The sequence below is a fragment of the Clarias gariepinus genome, chromosome 16 (genome assembly GCF_024256425.1).
Source record: "Clarias gariepinus isolate MV-2021 ecotype Netherlands chromosome 16, CGAR_prim_01v2, whole genome shotgun sequence".
NCBI lineage: Eukaryota > Metazoa > Chordata > Actinopteri > Siluriformes > Clariidae > Clarias > Clarias gariepinus.
Genome location: NC_071115.1, coordinates 23,296,727 through 23,317,024, shown reverse-complemented (window position 1 = coordinate 23,317,024; position 20,298 = coordinate 23,296,727). Strand labels below are relative to the sequence as shown.

The following is a 20,298-nucleotide window of genomic DNA, read 5'->3' as shown; positions in this document are numbered from 1 at the left end:
TCTAATACAAGCATGATTTCTGGAAAAAAGTCAACTTAACCTCATGCTGAGCACACACACTCTCCGGTAATATTTCATGTGTTTTGTGTTTCTTTTCTCCTTCTTTTTTATTACAGTGTTTCCCTGAAGAAGTCATTATCGTTTAGAGCCTAAATCATTAAAAACTGGTTAATGTTTTTACACTTTTTCTTTTCGATTTTTGACTGGTAGTGTATTAATATTACTGTGTGTTTATCTTAGTGTATATGCGACCCCTGCCTCTCCAGTCACTCTTCCCAGTCTATCCATTCTCTTTCTTTCTTTTGTGTGTGTAGTTCCTTTTCCATCTACATTTATCTCTTGTGCTTCATGTCTTTATCTTTCTTTATCATTATCCAAGTTGTTCTTTTGTGCATACCTCTCTTTGTCTACATTTGTTTCCTTCCTTTTCTTTCCCTCATCCTCCCACTCTCTCTCTCTCTCTCTCTCTCTCTCTCTCTCTCTTTCTCTCTCGGCATCATTCCTGCTGCTGTGTGGTACCGCAGTATAAACGCACTCCTTTGACCCCTTTCATGCACTTGTAATTGTGCGTGAGTGTGTGTGTGTGTGTGTGTGTGAGTGAGAGAGAGAGAAAGAGAGAGAGAGCGCACACGCGCGCGCGAGAGAGAGACATGGCATTATCATTATCTCACTGCTGAATGGAGGAATATTAATTCAGTTGTGGAGGAGACAGCATGATGTCAGAGCGACTGTGTGTGTGTGAATTTGGCGTGGAACAAGATTCTATTATTCGATGATTAACAGGCACAATACTGTTATTGTGGACTCTTCACACTCCCAGTCAGGAATAAACTGGGTCCCACAGAAGCACATGTCCATTTTATAAAAGGCAATACCCCAATTCTTGTGACATACAGTAGAATGTGTGTTAATTGGCTTTACCGTGTGTATCACTTGCAGTACAAATGAATGCATGGCATTAAAACATAATGACTCACATTCCATTATCATGGAGAACAGCACACTTAATTGTGATTCACAGATATAAGAGCAGGAACAGAAGCCTTTATCCAAGCTCTCAAATACAAATGTTTATTTTGCTGTACTTTATGTGTGTGTGAAGGCTGAGAGAGAGGGGAGAGAGAAAAAAAAAACACTGAAGTTATATACAAAGGGCGTTCAAATCAAACCAGGATTAATGATGATATTTCCCATGATGAGACTCTTAGCCATTTGAAGGATGCAAAAGTTTTAAAGAAAACCTGTATGTCTATGAAAAGCACTTTTGTAAAATGCCTAAATGTGAATGTAATTGAATGATGATCCCGTCTGAGGTTGCTCGGAGCCTACTGCAGTAGAACGTCTGATCATTAAAAATCAGACCTGAACTTAAAAACATGTCGCCAACTTGTAAAAGTAACACAACTGTTTGTGGGAACTGTACAAACAATCATTCATGAACACCACTTGAATATTACAAGAACTTTACTGATGGTTATCATCAAACCCCCCACAACCTCCTTCCAAGCCATTTCCACATGTTTGGGCTGTTAAAGGAGTTCCTGGGAGGCCAGTGTAGCACTTTACACTTAAAACAGGCAGTTCTACCTTGATGGTATCTGAAACAGTGGACAGCAGGGGATTATATAAAGAAATCAAAAGTCCTGGTTTGATTTTACTGTTGTTTGTTACAGTAAATATTAATAGATCCAAAGAAGATTCTGATTCTGAAAGTACTGATTGCAGAGTTTCACACGTTCTCCTCATGGTCCTCTGGGTTTTCTCACGCCTTCCAAAAAACATGACGGAAAGCTGGATTTGGCCCCAGGTATAAGTGAGCGTGGAGATCTGTGTGTGCAGCTTGTATTCGTGACTCACGCCTATGAAGCTCTGCATCCATCACGACCCAGACCGGGATAGCGGATAGAGTGGTTACAGATGATTAATAATTGAATGAGTTAATGAATGTTGCTCAGTGATTAAAGCTTGGTCACTTTCTTGTCTCTGTCTGCAGGACCCACGCAGTAAACACAAGTTTAAGGTGCATACGTACTCCAGTCCGACGTTCTGCGATCACTGCGGATCCCTGCTGTATGGGCTCATTCACCAGGGCATGAGATGTGAACGTGAGTAACACATTAAATGGTGTGTAAGTGCACAAAACAGTGTGTATATTCACTGTATGTGTGTGTCTGTGTGAGAGAGATTTTGCCCAATTCTAAATGACCCCTAACTTAATTCTAACTCCAGACAGGGCATTGGTAGCTCAGAGGGCTATGGCACTGCGTTACTGGTTGGAAGGTCAGCAGTTCAATCCCCAGCTCCACCAGGTTGCCCCTGTTGGGCCCTTGAGCCAGGCCCTTAACCCTATCCGCTCCAGGGGCGCTGTATCATGGTTAAACCTGGGACTGGGATACACGAAGAAAGATTTTCACTTACCTGTAATGTATATGTGACAAAGAAAGGCTTAACTTAAATCCATTGATTCCTTTTAAAACAATCCTTAATATCCTTATTTAAGCTTAAACTCCACCTCAAGGACATTTTTGAAATTGATCTTATATACCACAATCCTTTTCTGAAATCTTAACCTAACTCTATATAATCCTTTTCTCATTTGATTCTCAAGCCCCCCAAGTAGACTCAACACAGACCCTGCCATAGCTCTAGTTTAGAGCATAACACTAGCTAAAGTACCCTAAGTGTAAAGGTTTGGTTTCCTAACACAAATGATATCTCGAACTTTATCTAAATGTTATTTGGCTAACTGCCAAAATAATGTAACTCCTTTCCAATTGTTCTAGCTCCTCATAAAAATACATCCTGTCCATCTCAAATCCTCTAAAGGCGTAGCATTACTCCTACGCTTGCTACATCTTAAACACCATTACTCCTCCAAACTCTCGTCATCCTCATTACTCCCAACTCGGACACAGACCTCATAGTTTAACACAGTGCCAATCACTGTAAAACCAGTTGTGTTAAACGTTTTCTGTCTAAAATATGTACACACCCAGTGATGCACTGTATACGCATATTTCCACTGAACAAATAATTCATCCTTAATTAATATGAATACAGTTCCACCTTGCTGCTGCTTACTGAGTGGGTTGCCAGGTTTCAGAAAAACAAAACAAAAAATCCCACCCCAACTTCAGCTAAAAGAAATTACACAAAAAGACCTTGGAACAAACCTCGAAACCTCATTTTTTTCCCCCGCTGTCTTTTTGGAGTGAATAGTGTTGTGCATCTCTGATTCACAATATCTGAAATACATGGCTGACCAGGCACTCTCTAGACAGAACGGGAAAAAATATATATAATATATATATTTTTTTTTACTAGAATCTGAGTCACATTTTCATGTAGCTCACACAAACTGCAGCATATACAGATCTGTGCCGGTTTTCCAAACAATAATCAGTTATTTTAGGTACAAAATGTGGTATATATATATATGTGTCTATTTATCTAGGTGCGAAGCTGTTTGGGAATTATATCAGTACTATCTATTAGGGATGGGACTCACCAGGGACCACCAGATATGATTCTTTAAACTGTATCTAAGTGCTGATCTGATTAGTGTTGCAATTCTTCAATTACCACGATTTTATAAAGTAGTTTAGAGTGTGCTACCTGCATTTTTATAGACCAACAGCAAGATTTTACAATGTTAAATGCAAACATATTTAAGTTATTTAAGTTGATTTAACACTAACAATTTTGGTGTCCATGTGGCAAAATATTAATCCTCACACAATCGCCACACAACCCAACCCCCCTCTCTCCTCCCCCCTCTCTCCTATTACAAAAGACAGGGTGTTTAATAAATGTTTGGTTTGACATTTTTTGTCTTTCATGATATAAAATACCGCCACACTCAGTGTTTAAACAATGAGGCCAAATACAGACTAAATGAAATGTTTTACCTTTAAATGAGTCTATGTACAAGTATTAGTTTCAGATTAATTAACATACAGACAAATTTGTTCCAGACAGTACACAGTTTGAGAAGGAGAATATGCATCACTCATGACCATGTCGGATATCAGAAATGACGTAATTCCACTTAGAAAATACTTTCTACGACGTGATGCTAAATTCTACTTTAAATAAACTCAATAGACTTTTCAAACCTGTACAAATTAAATGACTCTTGAATTTAAATTTAAATATCAGTGACATGCTGCCTGCTTAGTACATTTAAATGAATTAAATTAATAGATAAATCCCGCAGCGTTAGATAAAACTAGACGCTATGCACTCAGAGCACAACACACACTGAAGTAAAGGTCCAGGAGCGCACATATCACTGAGGGCTCAAGCATATGCACCCTGGAGCGTAAAAAAAGCGGGTGTTGCCTCAGGAGGTAGAGAAGAACGCATATCAGATATAAAAAGAACCAAAGAGCGAGCGAGAGACAAAAAGAAAGAAATGCAGACACAAAAGCACAGAGTGACAAAGAAAGACCAGCATAAGTAGAAAAGAGAGAAAGACAGGTTATGTTGTTGTGGCTGCAGACTAGCAAAGTTATAATTAAGCTTTCCTGTTTCCATTGTTTGTGTGTGTGTGTGTTAGTGTGTGAGTGTGTTTGTGTGTGTTTATTTGCGGGTGCATGCGTATGTGTGTGTGTCTACCTATCTGGGCCCTCTATACTGTTTACACTCCAGCTAGCACTCGTCCTCCAGCTCTCTTCTGCTTGAACTGTGGAGGAGTTTTTCAGTACCTCAGGAAATAAAGTGTGCGCGTGTGTGTGTGTGTGTGTGTGTGTGTGGAGATTGGAGATAGGGATTTGGCGGATTGGCAGTTTTTATATTTATGCGACTATCTACTGTACATGAATACCTACGTCTCAGCATCATTACCATCATCATCTTGACTAGGAGTGTACCTGATCTCTTACTGTGTATGAATCATATATTAGTGGATTTGAACTGACACGCTAAACACATCTGGAGGATCCAGAGAACATCTGGAGCATTTCTAAATTCTCTTCATCACATCACCTTGATTATTATCACAGTGACCGTCATCACCAATGTTATCTGAATCACTGTTATCATAGTTACTACAGCAGTGATGACAATCACACTATTTAGCATTATTACTGATATTGGAATCAATATAATCCCCCTTATGAATATACTCCACATCACTATGATCTGAGTCATCTTGACAAAGATCGTTACCAATACAAAACAATTGTCACCATAATCAGAATAATTATATGACAATTATCACAAGCTCCACTGTTATCAGAATAATCATACTCATCACAATCACTACCATCACCATAATCAGAATTCTGACAGTAGTCAGAATCATCATATTGCCATTATCATAATGATTGCCATCATGGTAGTGATTACAGTTATCACATGGCCTTTATCAGAGTAACTGCCGTCTTGGCAGTAATTAAGCAAATTAAGCGAGAAGGAATGGTTATGCTGGAATATCAGTCTGAGTGTTGGAGATACAGGAGATATGGATATTCAGCACAAAACCATGACCTTGCGCGTGATATTGCTTTTATACAATACTTACAAAAAGACCATTATTCATTTCAATTCAATTCAATTCATCAAAGAAATAGATAAATAGTTCAAAAGGTTTGGGAAAATATTTATAAGTTAAAATGATTAGTTTGTCCCTGATGATCAAGCCCATGGGCGACAGTGACAAGAACAACCTCAATGAGATGACAATAGAAAGCGACTTTGAAAGGAACCAGATTCAATAGGAAACCCATTCTTATTTGGATGATTATTAACATGATTTGTTTGTTTATTTAACTTGTTCTTTTGTTTCGCCAACACTTATCACTCTGCGACTTGGGGAACTCACTAAACCGTGACTGGCAGAGCTGGCGACCAAGAGTTCGTCTAATTAACTGGGGTGAAAGGAGTTTTAAACTCTTACCTGTAATACGTATGTAGCCAAGACGTGGGGAGAATAAAACATGGAGGTGGTGGATGTTCCGGTAAACCTTAAAAATTTTAATCTTACAGTATACAGTTTGTCCACTTGTTTCGCTTTAGAATATCAGCTTAACTTCAGTGTTCCAGGGTTCAATCCTAAAATCGTTAAATAGAAAGCTAATTCGTTGTCTCTCACAAGACTAGTAGTGGCCTTGATCAGGGGTTTGAGAGGAATTAAAAATGTTTGGAGCTAGTCAGTTTTGTGACATAAATAAAAAACACACATGGTTCAGAACAATTCAGAAGCAACGATTAACGAGTCAAAGTGTTTTTTTAAGATGACAAGATGTTTTTTTCTTGATGAAAGTGCTTATGTAATTGGTTTTGAATATGGCTTTTGGCAGGCAGTGGCTCCCTTCTCAGTATGGCAGGCTGTACAGACCTACTTGCACCCATGCTGCGACCGACAGTGTAATTAACGATCATTAGAACACCTACGACGCAGAGCGATACATGGTTGATAGTTAAACGTCCCAGTGCTGTTAAGCTCTATATTCAATTTAATTCAATTTTATTTATATAGCGCTTTTAACATTGGTCATTGTCTCAAAGTAGCTTCACAAAAAGAAAAAGAAAATTTGAAAAGAACATTTATGGAAGTGTGTATGAGTGAGAAAAATGTGTCTAGATAATAATGAGATTGTCTCTGATGAGCAAGCCAAGGATGAAGGCGTCAGTGGCAAGGAAAAACTCCCTGAGATGGCAATAAGAAGAAACCATGAGAGAAACCAGACTCAACAGGGAACCCATCCTCATTTGGGTGATAACAGATAGAAATTATATAACAGCATGTGTGTTATGCAGCTGAAAGTTTAATATAACAGAAGTTCTTTAAACTAACATGAAGTCGAGTTCAGCACAGGGATGAGTCAGCAGGTGCAGAGGGCAGATGGGGTCTGGATCACTGGGAGTACAGGAGCAGCATGTGTAGCTCCAAACCATCATGAAGCAGCTGGAGCTGGTCCTTCTCTGAATGCCTCCGGATCCTCACAGGGTTGGCCTTTATCTACTGAAGCTGGCACAATCTCATGATGCCTGGGGATGGGTACTGTAGAAAAATAAAGAACAGGTGGAAAGAATTAGCGCAGTTGTCCTTCAGGATAGATGTACTGGAGTATGAGGTTATGGGATGAATTACGTGTATGCGAGATTAAAGAGATGCGTCTTGAGTCTACTTTTAAACTGTATATTATCACCTGTGGCATGCCGCTCGTCCAATCAGATTGCTTGTTCGGCAATAACTGTTGTATAATCCGAATCGGCATCATACCAGTAATCAGAATCATCATACGGCCATTATGGTTATTATGGTTATTAGACCTTTATTATGATCATTATCATACCACCAACATCCACCATGACCATCTTTATAATGGAATTCTGTCACCCTAACCCTCATCATGAAAATGACCATTAAACTGTCATAATTAATATCACTATGACGTTTATCGTATTAAACACCTTTAGCATTTTTCATGGTCATAATGATCATCATTATTGTCATCATCATCATCATCATCATCATCATCATCGTCATCATCACTATTATTACCAGATTTAGAGGATGGATTCCCTTTTGAAACTGGTTGCTTTCAAGGACCCTTCCTTATTTTATTATGCTGGAGTGCTTATTAAGGATCTAAATCACCCCTCTATGAACTTTCTCTATCACTGGTGTCAATATCATTGTAATTATTAATTACCGAATGAACTATGGGTGAAATCAGGGTTGTAGAAGGCAGGGTATTAAATAGGGGTGTAACTGAAGGGAACTAAAGAGGTCCTTCTACGGATGACCAGACCAGTTCATCTTAAATGCTGGATTGAATTAATATCACAGTTTCAAACTCTCTTTCTCTCCCCCTCATATGTGTCTTTGCAGATTGTATGATGAATATACATAAGCGATGTGTCGCCAACGTGCCGAGTCTGTGTGGAACTGATCACACTGAGCGCAGAGGACGCATCCAGATCACCGCCAACATCAAGAATAATGTACTCACCGTATCCAGTAAGTCTTCCACACAAACGCTAACACACTAACACACTTACACTAGCTTACCTGACACTGCAACGTTTAACTGAACATTTTATTTGTTATGTTACATTAATTTGTTTCTCATTTACCTCTATAATAAATATCTGCAGCCCAGGTTGAAACTGTCACACAAACACCATGAGCTATACAGTACAGTCCGAGTGTATTACCGCTATTTTTTATTGTACACAGGTGTGTGAAACAGGTGTTTTCCTCCCCAGTGGCCACAATACACATAATGAACTTAAAACGTTTAAATTTAGTGCAGAAAGAGGAACTGAGTCAGTGAGCTGTACTCTTGCATGGATAACCAAATAGCCGAAATTTTTTGCTTACACACATTCCACATGAACACACTAAGAGTCTTAGCCCACAATTCCACTGTCTCATTGACTGAAGACCCAGAACTGTGCAATATTTGAATCATATAACAGAAGTGGTGACATTAATTATAGAGATGATTCTTGTGAATAGGAGGCGTTCATCCTGTGACAGCTGTGACTGACAATAACTCCATCCACAATAAGTCACCTGACATGGCTGGTACTGATTGGCTGCATGACTAATTTACCTATTATTGTCTGGCGTAGAAAGAAATTAACCCCAGCTTTACTTCATTACCTTTTCTGTGTATTGTACTTAGATGGTGGTGCTGTTGCACTCGATTCCACAAATATCCCAAATGATCCAAAATAAGAAAAATTCTCCAGTCGGATTATCTTTGTATAACTGTGTGACTCAGACAGTGGTTCCGGATTTAAAATGAACCATAAGTTTCTATTAATGCACTCATTCTTCTGCATTCTTGTTTCTATAGTAACAGCTCATTCAAAGAAACTAGTACATATTCTAAGACTTAATAAAAAAATGTATTAAAAAACTGTATGTTGGTAAAATATGGTCTGCGATGTGTTATTTCTTGAGTGATGTAAATGGATGAAAGTCTGGAGTAAACCCAGGTAGGAGATACAGTAGTTATTCTCATTCATCAGGAATGAAAGCTGAATTTCCCTCCAGGAAACTTCTCACGTCAACTCATGTTACCTTCATGTGGGGCAAACATGCACACAAAGAATAGATGCCTTTTAACAAGAGAGAAACGACCGGTTCAGGCGTTTACATGGATTATATTCACCTGTTGAACAGATTATTAAAGGTTTACACCATGCCTCTTATTCCGATTAAGGTGTTTACATGATGCATTTATATTCTAATTGGGTTATTAATCTGATTATTAGAAGACGATAAGAAGCACCTTCTTATGTAAATACCAAAAGAGAAATCTTACTGTACACTGGTGTCGTTTTATCTTTAAAGTATTGCAGAGTTTAACATTTCTACCAACCACCAGATGATTTATTGAAGCTAACATTGGCTAATATACCAGACACTGTGAGGCTAATGTGTTAGCTTGCTAAAAATGTAAGCTTGTGAACCTGGTTAGGCTCGTAAAATGTGCTCGTGCTTGTTTGTTCATAAAAAATGAAGATATTGATATAGCAACCTATTTAGGTTAGAAGAAATCAGGATAGAGAACAGGTGATGGAGAGAGAGTAAGAAGATTAGAGCGTTAGTGAAAGTGCCCAGGAGGAGGGCAGAGACAGAGGCGCCAGCTGTGTCCGCTGTCACTGTTGGCCTTTCAGGTATGCTTTATTTAGTGTCCAGACTAAGAAATGAAAAGGAACTGTCTGAGTCTTCTGTGCAGTTATATGTCGCTTTGATGACTCCAGTGAATAAATTAGGTTTAGCGTGAAAAACAGTGACCGTCGCATAATCATAATCTGATATCCACATAGGATTAGCCAAGGAATAAACCCTGTGCAGATAATTTTACACTGTCTTTACTGCTGTTATAGCTTTCAATTTCTTTAAGCCTGTTCAGTGTGCCACCCCAACATTTTCCCATGCCCCACCTGGCCACCCCGCCAAATCATTTCCATAGGCACCACTGTTTTAAAACAGTATTAAAACATATCAGTGAAATTTGTTCAGGTTAACTTCATAAAGTTGTCTTTTAGTATTCCGGAAGATAATGTAAGTCAGAATATTATAATTTTTTTCACTTAGATTTAAACAGCTGAAGATACACTACTGCAACATTTCTTGGTGTGTGGCCCCTCCTAGTGGTAAACTCCACTCAGAGCACAGTTTGAGTGTTGCGTTGAGAGATGCTGTGAATGTTGCGGATTACTGCATTGCTGTGGTCGAAGTGTAGCTGTATGATATGTGAGAGTAAAATATGAAATTTAGACAAAAACAGGAAGATAAAGGTAGACCCTTATCATACTGTAAATGATGATTTGGCATAGCAAAGAGGGTGTACCCAAACTATTATCTAATATTACCCGACAATACCTTACCTATAGTGTACGTTAATATTACTTTAGTTTTGCACTACTACGTTGCCTTTCTGGTTTGTGTTTTTTATACCCTGATTTTATTTTAATTCATTCTTTCTTCTTCTTTTGTTATTGTTCTTTTATGTGTGACTGGATGTTTGAAATTTCCTTAAGTATTAATAAAGTATCTATCTATCTATCTATCTATCTATCTATCTATCTATCTATCTATCTACATAAGGAGTTCAAGTCAAACTGGGATACAATTTCTCATAAATTAAGGCATAAAACTGATTGACATTTCATTTTTTAGACTTGAAGCACAGTACGGTGATGAGACTCTTAGCTGCAGTACAATGTACATCCACAAATGATTCTGGCCGAGGTGGATTCAGTCGTTCCCGTGAGCATTAGACCTCATACTGCCCACAGAACCATTTGAACATTGCTGGGAGTTTTTGCCACATCCCCCGTACAGTCCTGACCTCGCTCCAAGCCATTTCCACATGTTTAGGTCAATAAAAGAGTTCTTTCAGAAGTGAAGCAGTCGGCCTGATCATGGCTCTGACTCATGACTAGTGAGAAAACTTTCTACCTTGATGGTATCCAGGCCCTAGTGAAACACTGGGATTAGTGTATTAGTGTAGCAGGGGATAATGTATAGGGAAATAAATGGAGTTTTGGAAGTCTGAAACTTTTTTTTTTGATCGATTAAACATTTTTTTTATTTCTGGTTACTCAATTGATAATCTATGAATTCCACCAACTGTATTGCTTTCAGAAAGGCTTGTGCATTTTTATAAACTCTATGAATACTGCAACATTTCCAACTTTAACTATTACATAATGATACTGTTCATCACAAAAGTAATATAAAAGTAAAAAGTAAAACATTTTTATCTATAATTTATCCAGTGCATACCTAATTAGGAAGGATCTTGTTAACCATATTTTTTTTATTATTGTTTTCTCAGCTGTGTAACAGGATGCATATTTGAGAATATGTCTTTCAAAAGGGTTAAACCTCAGCAGTGCATTCTCATCAACAGGGCATTTCCTCCCATGGCATGCTGCTTTATTTATTTAATTATTTGTGTTTTTTGCACCATTTTAAGCCAAGGTCATCTAGCACCATTAAAGATGTGAACATGAAGTAAGGCTTTGAGCTATCTCTGCATGATTTTGTACATTGCACTGGTTCCATGTAAAGCCTGACTGGCACAAGTGGTCATTAGTGTACGGCAGGTTTAAATGCCAGCAGTTTGGCCTGCTTTGTTGAAACGATAGCCTAGCCATGACATGTACAGTTTTGACCTCTTATTTTGTAATGCTCTTTTGTGTATTAAGTTATACTTTATTGTTTGTGTTGCAATTTTGGGCGAACCGATTTTGTCATTGTTTTCAGTTATTTAGTTTTTCCTTTTTTCCACCTCCGCACATTAGAGTACTATACAGTCTTTACATACCATACATAAGCTTGCTTTTAGCTGGTGTCAAAAACCAGGCCTCAGTCATGACTGGCAGTACAAAGGCTTGAAGTCACAGCGTTCTTAAAAGTAGACCAAGGTGCTAACCACTGAGTCACGAATGCCATTCCCAGGGCTGCTGTATGCTAAAGTGTTAGGAGGAAGCCCCCTGTCTGTGCACGGTACTGGTATAGAAAAAGGCAAAGTCGTCTCTTAGTATTTTTCTGGCTTTATTTCTGTTTCTCAGAACAGTCATACTTTGTTTCTTGGTAGAAATTCTTGGCAGAATTAGCAAAACTGTAACTACATATGGCTGTTTGGTCAGCACCAGATGGTGAGACAGATAGAAATGGAGTGAAGGTGACAAAGAAAGAAAGAGAAACAAAGTGCAATACCAAGACAGATGGAAAGAGGTGCTGAAGACTCGATGAGAACGTGGGAGTTTTCTGTGGGTCCAGCAGGTGGTGATGTTGCTTAATCATTTACAATGCCTCTGTCTTGCCAGGCTTAACTCGTTAAGTTCAGTAGAGATTCACTGTCATGACATGGCATCTGTATTTGTATGCAGTTTAAAAGGAAATCTGAAATATTTCTTTAGGACATCAACGCCAGAAAAAAAAACAAAAAAAAAAAAATGAAATACTGGTCCAGAGGTAGAAAGGGTGAGATTCGTATGGAGTTGTCATTTCCTGTCTCTGTCACTATCAGAGAGGGGTGGGGCAGAGATGAGTCAAAGGAAAAGCCGGCCCAGTCAAACCAAGGAGAGTACAAAATGTTCAGCAAAACACAGATTTGCAACACGGAAGGATAAAAGAAATCTTTTACAGTTGTGTTCATGTGCTCTTTGATCATCAAATCCTATTGTAATAGGAAGGGGAACTAGAATGCAAATATATATTATATATCAAAAGACATGATCTGATTTACATAAACATAAACTGATTGAAATTAAATGTTTTTAATTTATTTTACTGAAAATGCTACCGTATGGTATTGACTATGCTACGTTCTTAACGAGTAATAGTATTTTGCTCTTTAATGCAAGATGCTTTATCACCTATAATTTTTTATAATATTATTTACTATTAATTTTATTAGCATTTATGTTTTTTTGCCCTAAATTTCACTGTATTCTGTTCTTTCTTATGGATCTATTGACTTTTTAAAAACTTTATACCCTTAACCCATTAACATTCTGCTCAGCTTTTTGGTAGAGCATATTTTGAGTCCCTAACTCATATTTCTAGGGCACCAGTTGAGGCTTTGGGTTGCTAAGTGTAGGGTTGCCCTACCACTGCTGAGTTGCCATTATTGAGCCCTTGTAAGTCCGTTTGTAAGTCCGACAAACATTGTCTAGGTACTAGAATGCCTACACAATTGGCTTAATGCTGTATAATACTAAAATCTTTCAAGATCTTGTCCTTGATCTTTAGAATCGCGCCGAAAGTTGAATAATTTATGCTATAAAAGAGCAGTATCTGCTCCATTCTCAAGTATTTTCACTTGACAATTCTTGTTGTTTTTGAAAGTTAGAACAACTTTGATACCCTATGCCCATAAAAAAATCACTCCACTGTTGCTAATTTTAAAACTCACGAGAAAGTGCTAGGCATTGGCCTAGCAACCTGTCCCTATAAAACCTACCACTGCTATAGAAAGGACAGTACCCAGCATCCAGCAATCAGCAGCAGCATGGGAGGAGCAAGTAAGATTTATCTGATTGAGCCATCTCTACCATTTGGCTGAGGTATGCTATGATAAGCAAACCTAATATATACATTTTATTTAGAATTTGTAAATAAATTGAAACTTTAACCATGAATTGACAGCTCAATTGTTATGAAGAGGCCTATATTAAGTTATATGTAAAAAAGTGGTTAGTTTACTTTAATTCATACATATTTTCATTACATATTTTCTCAAACATTTTATACACATTTCCAAAATCTCTTTTAAATCTGTAAAGCTGCTTTGTGACAATGACCATTGTTAAACGCACTATATTTAAATTTATATTTATATTTGTATTCATACAAATAAAATTGTATTTATTTGGTTATTGTTATTATTGTGTTGATGTTAAAATCTGTTAATTGGATGTTAACAGATCAAGAAATGTAGAAAGTATCATAAATAGTAGACAATCAAAATGTCCACAAATGATGGCTACAACTTTTTACAGAAATTAGTTAAATCTAATGATAAAATTTGATTGAAAATGAATAACAGTAAGGTATAATAAACACTGAATTTAGATGTGACGTACAGCACATTCTGTTTTCACTGCCGATTGTGCATGGAGCTTTTCTTGGACAGCTAATGCAAATAAAATTTGACATTTTGATTATGCATTTTGATTTCCTATCCAGTGGTAGGAAAGGCAAAGCAAGTTATTTGTTAGTTTTTGTCAGCAACATGACAGTGAGAGGAGATGTTTCTCAGATCGAGGGTGATGCATTGTGGACAGAGTGTCAGGACAATTCTCTCTTCCCAAACAAACTCAACTTTTGTTAAAACCCACGTCAGTCATTTTTGTTGTTTCTGCTGAGTGGCCTGATAACAGATATGATACTGTAACGTACAGTTCTACCCAAAACCATTATTTCAGGTCATGGACTGTTACATCTGGCTCAAGGATGTAACATTAAGGGAGACGACACGGCGGAATAACTTAAAACATAATATTTATTGCAGCAAAATTAACCAAAATAACAGTCAGGACATCAGTATCAGTAAATTGGATCAGGGTGAAATGCAAGTGAATGGATGCATAATGAAGTGTGGTCAGCACTAATGAATGAATGCGAAACAAAACATAATATCACAATTTGGAGCGCAGGCTCTGGCAGCCTACCCACGCACTAGTGGAGCAGCAGCAGGACGAACTCTTGCACTACGTTTAAATAAGAGCCATGACGCGCGCATCAGGTGCACTCAAGTCACGCCCCAAATCAGAAGACCCACAACACAAAAGAGAAACCAAAATCCTAACATGGACTTATTTACATTAAATATCAGACTGCTTTTGATATAGAAAGCGGCATGCTGACGAAACGACCAAACTTGGGCTGTTGCTAGGCAACTGGGAAAAGTGGACACCTAATTGCGAAGCTAGTTCTGACTGAAATTAGCAGTAAACTGTATGTAACAGTCACATAGTCAATACTTTGTGTATAAGAAAAACATAAAGATTTTATGAGAGAAGATGTAAAATGTAATGTAATATGACATCCCTCATGTTTTTTGTTATGATGGATACGACGCTAGGACACAGCGCTGATAACAAACGCAAATACTCAGTGCGATTAGAAAATGTATAAAGTGTTTTTTTCTTGTATTCCTACGGAACTATGTGGTGTTTTAAACATGTGGTTAACAGTAGTTTTTGATCTTACATAGAAAGATCTGATTTAAAAGAAATGAAGCTGTCAGTCGTTAATATTCTGTGTTGTAGATGCAAAGCCCACATACTGTAGATACATTTATGTGTATAATCTATGAGCTCCCTTGTGTGTGTGTTTTTACTAAGCGCACTGGGTGTAACACTCATCAGCTGGAAAATTAAGGTCTGTGCAGTCACACACACATGCACGCGCACACACACATTCTCTAAATGAAAAGAGCAGCCTACCTTCCCTCAGGCTGCTCTCCGTTTTCTCCCAGGATTAATCAGTGTAACGGTCGATTGGTGAGGTCAAACGCAACTGAACCTTTCTTAAATATATACAGTATATGTTTCTATGGTAGATATTGCGATTTCTTTATCATTCTCTTAGTATGCCATGTGTGTGTGAGAGAGAGAGCAGTTGGTATGAACAAACAGATGAAAAGACTACATCCATCAATAGCAGGTGTTAAGAAGAAATCACACTGTTGTGAGTTTCTCCCGTAGTCTTGTTTTGGTGGAGCAGTGACAATTAGGCAAAGAAAAAATTCTGGCCATTATGGATGGTGTGATTTTGGAGAGATAACATAATATCTAATGTTTCAATACGATGTCATACAGTTTTAACAATGTTGCGATAACATTCACCATCTGTGAAATTTTGTTTTTGAAATTTGGAAAGACTTTGGCAACCTATGCTAATAAAACAAGTCACTCCAACCTGGCCCCGTAAAAACTGCCAATGCTATAGAAAGGATGGTATCCAGCAAACCAGCAGCAGCAGCATGTGAGGAACAAAAAAAAAAAGGATTAAGCTTTACCTGATTGAGCCACCTCTACCATTTGGTTGAGGTACAGTATGCTATGCTAAACAAATCCAACCTATACAATATATTTGGAACTTGTACATTTATTAAAACTTTTTACCATGAAATGATATGCTAACAGGTACCTGTTAATGAGATGTTAACAGGTTAAGAAATTGAAAACTTATGATTTGAAATAACTTGCCTACTCTGTGTTTTTTCTCTGGTATGAAGAAACAGTCAAGTCAAGTAGGATTTTATTGTCATTTCAACCATATACAGTTCAGTACACAGTGAAATGCATTCCTCCAGGACCAAGGTGCTACATACAACATAAATTACCAACATAAATTAACGAAAACTACCTAGCTAACTAGGAAACATAATTAGCTGACTAGCTGAGACAACCTTAAAACATGCACTGCTTTCCAATTTAATATTTTCTGGTAAATAACTGTTTTTTTACAGCACTAACAGCATGTTCCCTGGTTGTGCGACTGATTTTTAAGTCCTGTTCAGGCTGGCAATTTGATAATAATATTGTTTTAATAGTACTGTAATTCTTGCAACAGAATTTGTTCAATGATATCCCATCATCATGAGGTCAAAGTAATTGTCAATCAAAGTAATTGTCAATCACGTCTGGAACGTTGGGAAATTAACATCACCACAATAAAAATTCCTCATGTGTCATGGTTTGTGTCATACACACTCGCTCCGCGACCGGCATTAGGACCCGGAAGTAGTACGGTCGCAACACAGGAAGCATAAAAGGAGACAAGATGTCGCATCACACCGCTCAGTCATTGAGTTTCGCCCATGTTGTTCCAGGCTGTCCGTTCGTCAAATCGTGAGTACTCACTTTCTTGGGTCTGCTTTCCGATTCGAGTGTGTGTTTATAGGACGCGGGTTAAATTTGTGTTTTTCCCTTGCTCCCCTTGTGTGAGAGTCCTTAGACCAAATCGCGTGGTTATCCTGCCCACTCGCTTACCTCCGCGTTTGGGTTTACCATCCACGCTACAACGGGCTAACTGCTAAGTGCTAAGTCTTCCGATCATTCCGGTTAGTTCGTGACAGAATGACTGAGCCTACAGCGGTAAACCCAGCGGGGTATGCGCGCCTCTGCGACGTGGTAGATCAGCACGCCGCGCTAATTAATCAGCTAAACGGAGAGCTCGCTACTCTTCGCCGGAGCGTCCAAGACGTCGCGGCCTTGCGCCGCGAGGTGGCGGAGCTTCGGCAGGAGAACGCGGCACTTCGCAAGGCGGTTGATAGCGCGGCTAACCGGCCTCCCGTCGCGGCAGCCGCAGCGCCGCCTCCCCCCCCACTTTCTCCAACCTCGGACGTCTTCATCGCTCTACCGGACAAATGGGATGGCACGGACGGGAGATGCAGTGTGTTTCTAACTGCTCTCGACCTAGTGTTTGAGTTTAATGCCACCAAATACTCCACTGATCGATTGCGCATTGCTCTCCTTGTCTCATTGCTATCCGGGCAGGCAGCTGAGTGGGCCACGGCGGTTCTTCGCTCCGATTCAGACACCGCGCATTCATACAACGAGTTCACCAAACAATTGAAACTTACCTTTGAACATCCAGCAGGAGAGGTGGAGAACGATACCAAGCTATACCATCTGCGGCAGGGAGGTTCGTCCGTGAGCCGTTACACGGCGGAGTTTCGCACGCTCGCTGTCCAAACCACCTGGGGAGACTCCGCCCTCCGGACGACCTACTACGAGGGGCTGGCGTCTCGCATCAAAGACGAACTCGCGGGACGAGAGTTGCCTGCGACGCTGGAGGGTCTTATTCAACTAGCACTCCGAATTGACCAACGCCTGCTCTCTCGCCCCAAGCCAGCACCCCGAACCCTGCCGCCGGCCACGCCCTCTTTTTCATCCATCACGTCACGTTCACCTTCCTTTTCTCCTCACGTTCCAGCACCTGAAGCCCGACCTACATGTAACCCCGTCATCACTGGAACCGCCGGATCTCCACCACCCGCCGTGGTTGACACGGGAGCCGGGGAACCCATGCAAGTAGGACGCGCCTCCTTGACCGCTGCAGAACGGGAACGACGATTTAGGGAGGGGCTCTGTGCATACTGTGGGTCCGCCGCGCATCATCGAGCCATCTGCCCTTTGCGCCCGGGAAACGCTCAGACCCGGTGAGGAACGAGAGCAACTCACCGGGTCATCTCCAACTCTCCCCGATCACCACCAACACATCCCGTCTCTCGGTACGAGTACATCTCCAGTTTGGCCACAAACGAGTCGGAAGTACCGCGTTTATCGATTCCGGTGCCGCAGGTAACTTCATTGACTCTGCTTATGCCAAAAGATTGGGGATTAAACTTGAGGCGTTATCCCAGCCGGTTCGGATCACCTCGGTGGACGGTCGACCCCTAACATCCAGCCCCATCACCACCCAGACTCAACCCATCACCCTGGTCATTGGTACGCATCAAGAACAGGTTCAGTTCCATCTCACCACCATCTCCTCACCACCCATCATCCTCGGACATCCCTGGCTGCTTCAGCATGACCCTCTCATATCCTGGACCCAGAATCGGATTCTCCAATGGGGGCCGACCTGCTCCGAACTTTGCATACCAGCACCGGCTGGGACGTGCTCTAGGGAGTCCGAGGCCCCCGACGTCGACACCAACGCCATTCCCCCCGCCTACCGGGACCTGGCGTCTTTTGCAAGAGACGCGCCACCCACCTTCCGCCTCATCGCCCTTACGATCTGGCGATTGACCTTCAGCCAGGCTCCGTACCTCCCCGCGGCCATCTCTATTCCCTCTCCGCCACCGAAACGCAGGCGATGGAGGAATATGTGTCGAACGCCCTTCGTCAAGGCACCATCAGACCCTCCGCCTCGCCCGCCGCCGCGGGGTTCTTCTTTGTGAAAAAGAAAGGAGGTGAACTTCGCCCATGTGTCGACTATCGGGGGCTAAATAACATCACCATTAAGAATCGACATCCGCTGCCTCTTACCAACTCCGCCCTGGACGCTCTCTCTGGTGCCACCATTTTTACAAAGTTGGACCTTCGGAGCGCCTACAACTTGGTGCGCATCAGGGAGGGCGATGAGTGGAAGACGGCATTCATCACTCCCACGGGACACTACGAAAGTCTGGTTATCCCCTTCGGCCTCTGCAACGCCCCCGCCGCTTTTCAACATTTCATTAACGATGTTCTCAGGGACATGCTCGGGCGGTGGGCATTTGCATACCTAGACGACATCCTCATCTACTCACGTACAGTGGAAGAACATATCCAGCACGTCAGGGCGGTATTAAAGAGATTGCGCGCCCATCAACTGTACTGTAAGTTGGAGAAGTGCGCTTTTCACGAGCGCTCCACCACGTTCCTGGGCTTTGTCATCTCGCCCCAGGGTGTGGCCATGGACCCGCAGAAACTTGAAGTTGTGCGTCATTGGCCCCTACCCAAGACCCTTAAGCAACTTCAACGGTTTCTCGGGTTTGCGAACTTCTATCGTCGCTTTATCCGGGACTACAGTACGGTTGCCGCACCCCTTACCGCCATGACCCGCCCATCATCTCGCCCTTTCAGCCTCAACTCCACCGCACTATCCGCTTTCCAGAAACTCTGTCACCTCTTCACCACCGCTCCCATTCTCCTCCATCCAGATGCAAACAAACCATTCGTTGTGGAGGTGGACGCCTCAGATGTGGGTGCTGGGGCTGTTCTCTCCCAGCGAGGCCCAGATCAGAAACTACATCCCTGTAGTTTTTTCTCCAGAAAATTTGACCCCACTCAGCAGCGATACGGAGTAGGGGACCGCGAACTGCTGGCCATAAAGTGGGCTCTGGAGGAATGGCGTCACTGGCTCCAGGGCGCCAGTGAGCCGTTCATGATCTGGACAGATCACCAGAACCTTATCTCCATACGCAACCTCAAACAACTTAATCCGAGGCAGGCGCGGTGGGCGTTATTTTTTGAACATTATAATTTCCATCTGTCATACCGTCCGGGGTCTAAAAACACCAAGGCAGACGCCCTCTCCCGACAGCATGAGGAAAACGTCACCCGGGCGGAACCCGCGCCTGTCCTCCCTCCATCAAGGATCATCGCACCCCTCCGTTGGGACTTGGAAACGAGGGTCCGCCAGGCGCAGGCCACGGAGAACGAACCGGCAGGCGTGCCGCCTGGACGTCTCTACGTGCCATCGTCCATGAAGAGCGAAGTCATGCAGTGGGGCCACACCTCACCTCTCGCTGGACACCCAGGCAGCCGACGCTCACTCCAGTTCATCCAGCGCGCTTTCTGGTGGCCCTCTATGAC

At 41.1% G+C, this 20,298-nt stretch overlaps 1 protein-coding gene across 2 annotated transcripts in view; it reads left to right on the top strand.

The window, feature by feature from the left end:
• The window catches only part of prkcbb (protein kinase C, beta b), a 138,184-nt gene that overhangs the window by 48,497 nt on the left and 69,389 nt on the right, over window positions 1-20,298 (top strand). For both annotated transcript variants that reach the window (XM_053514397.1, XM_053514396.1), the window contains exons 4-5: window positions 1,994-2,105; window positions 7,841-7,969. In XM_053514397.1, coding sequence (XP_053370372.1) covers window positions 1,994-2,105; window positions 7,841-7,969 — 241 coding nt within the window. The remainder of the gene's footprint in view (window positions 1-1,993; window positions 2,106-7,840; window positions 7,970-20,298) is intronic.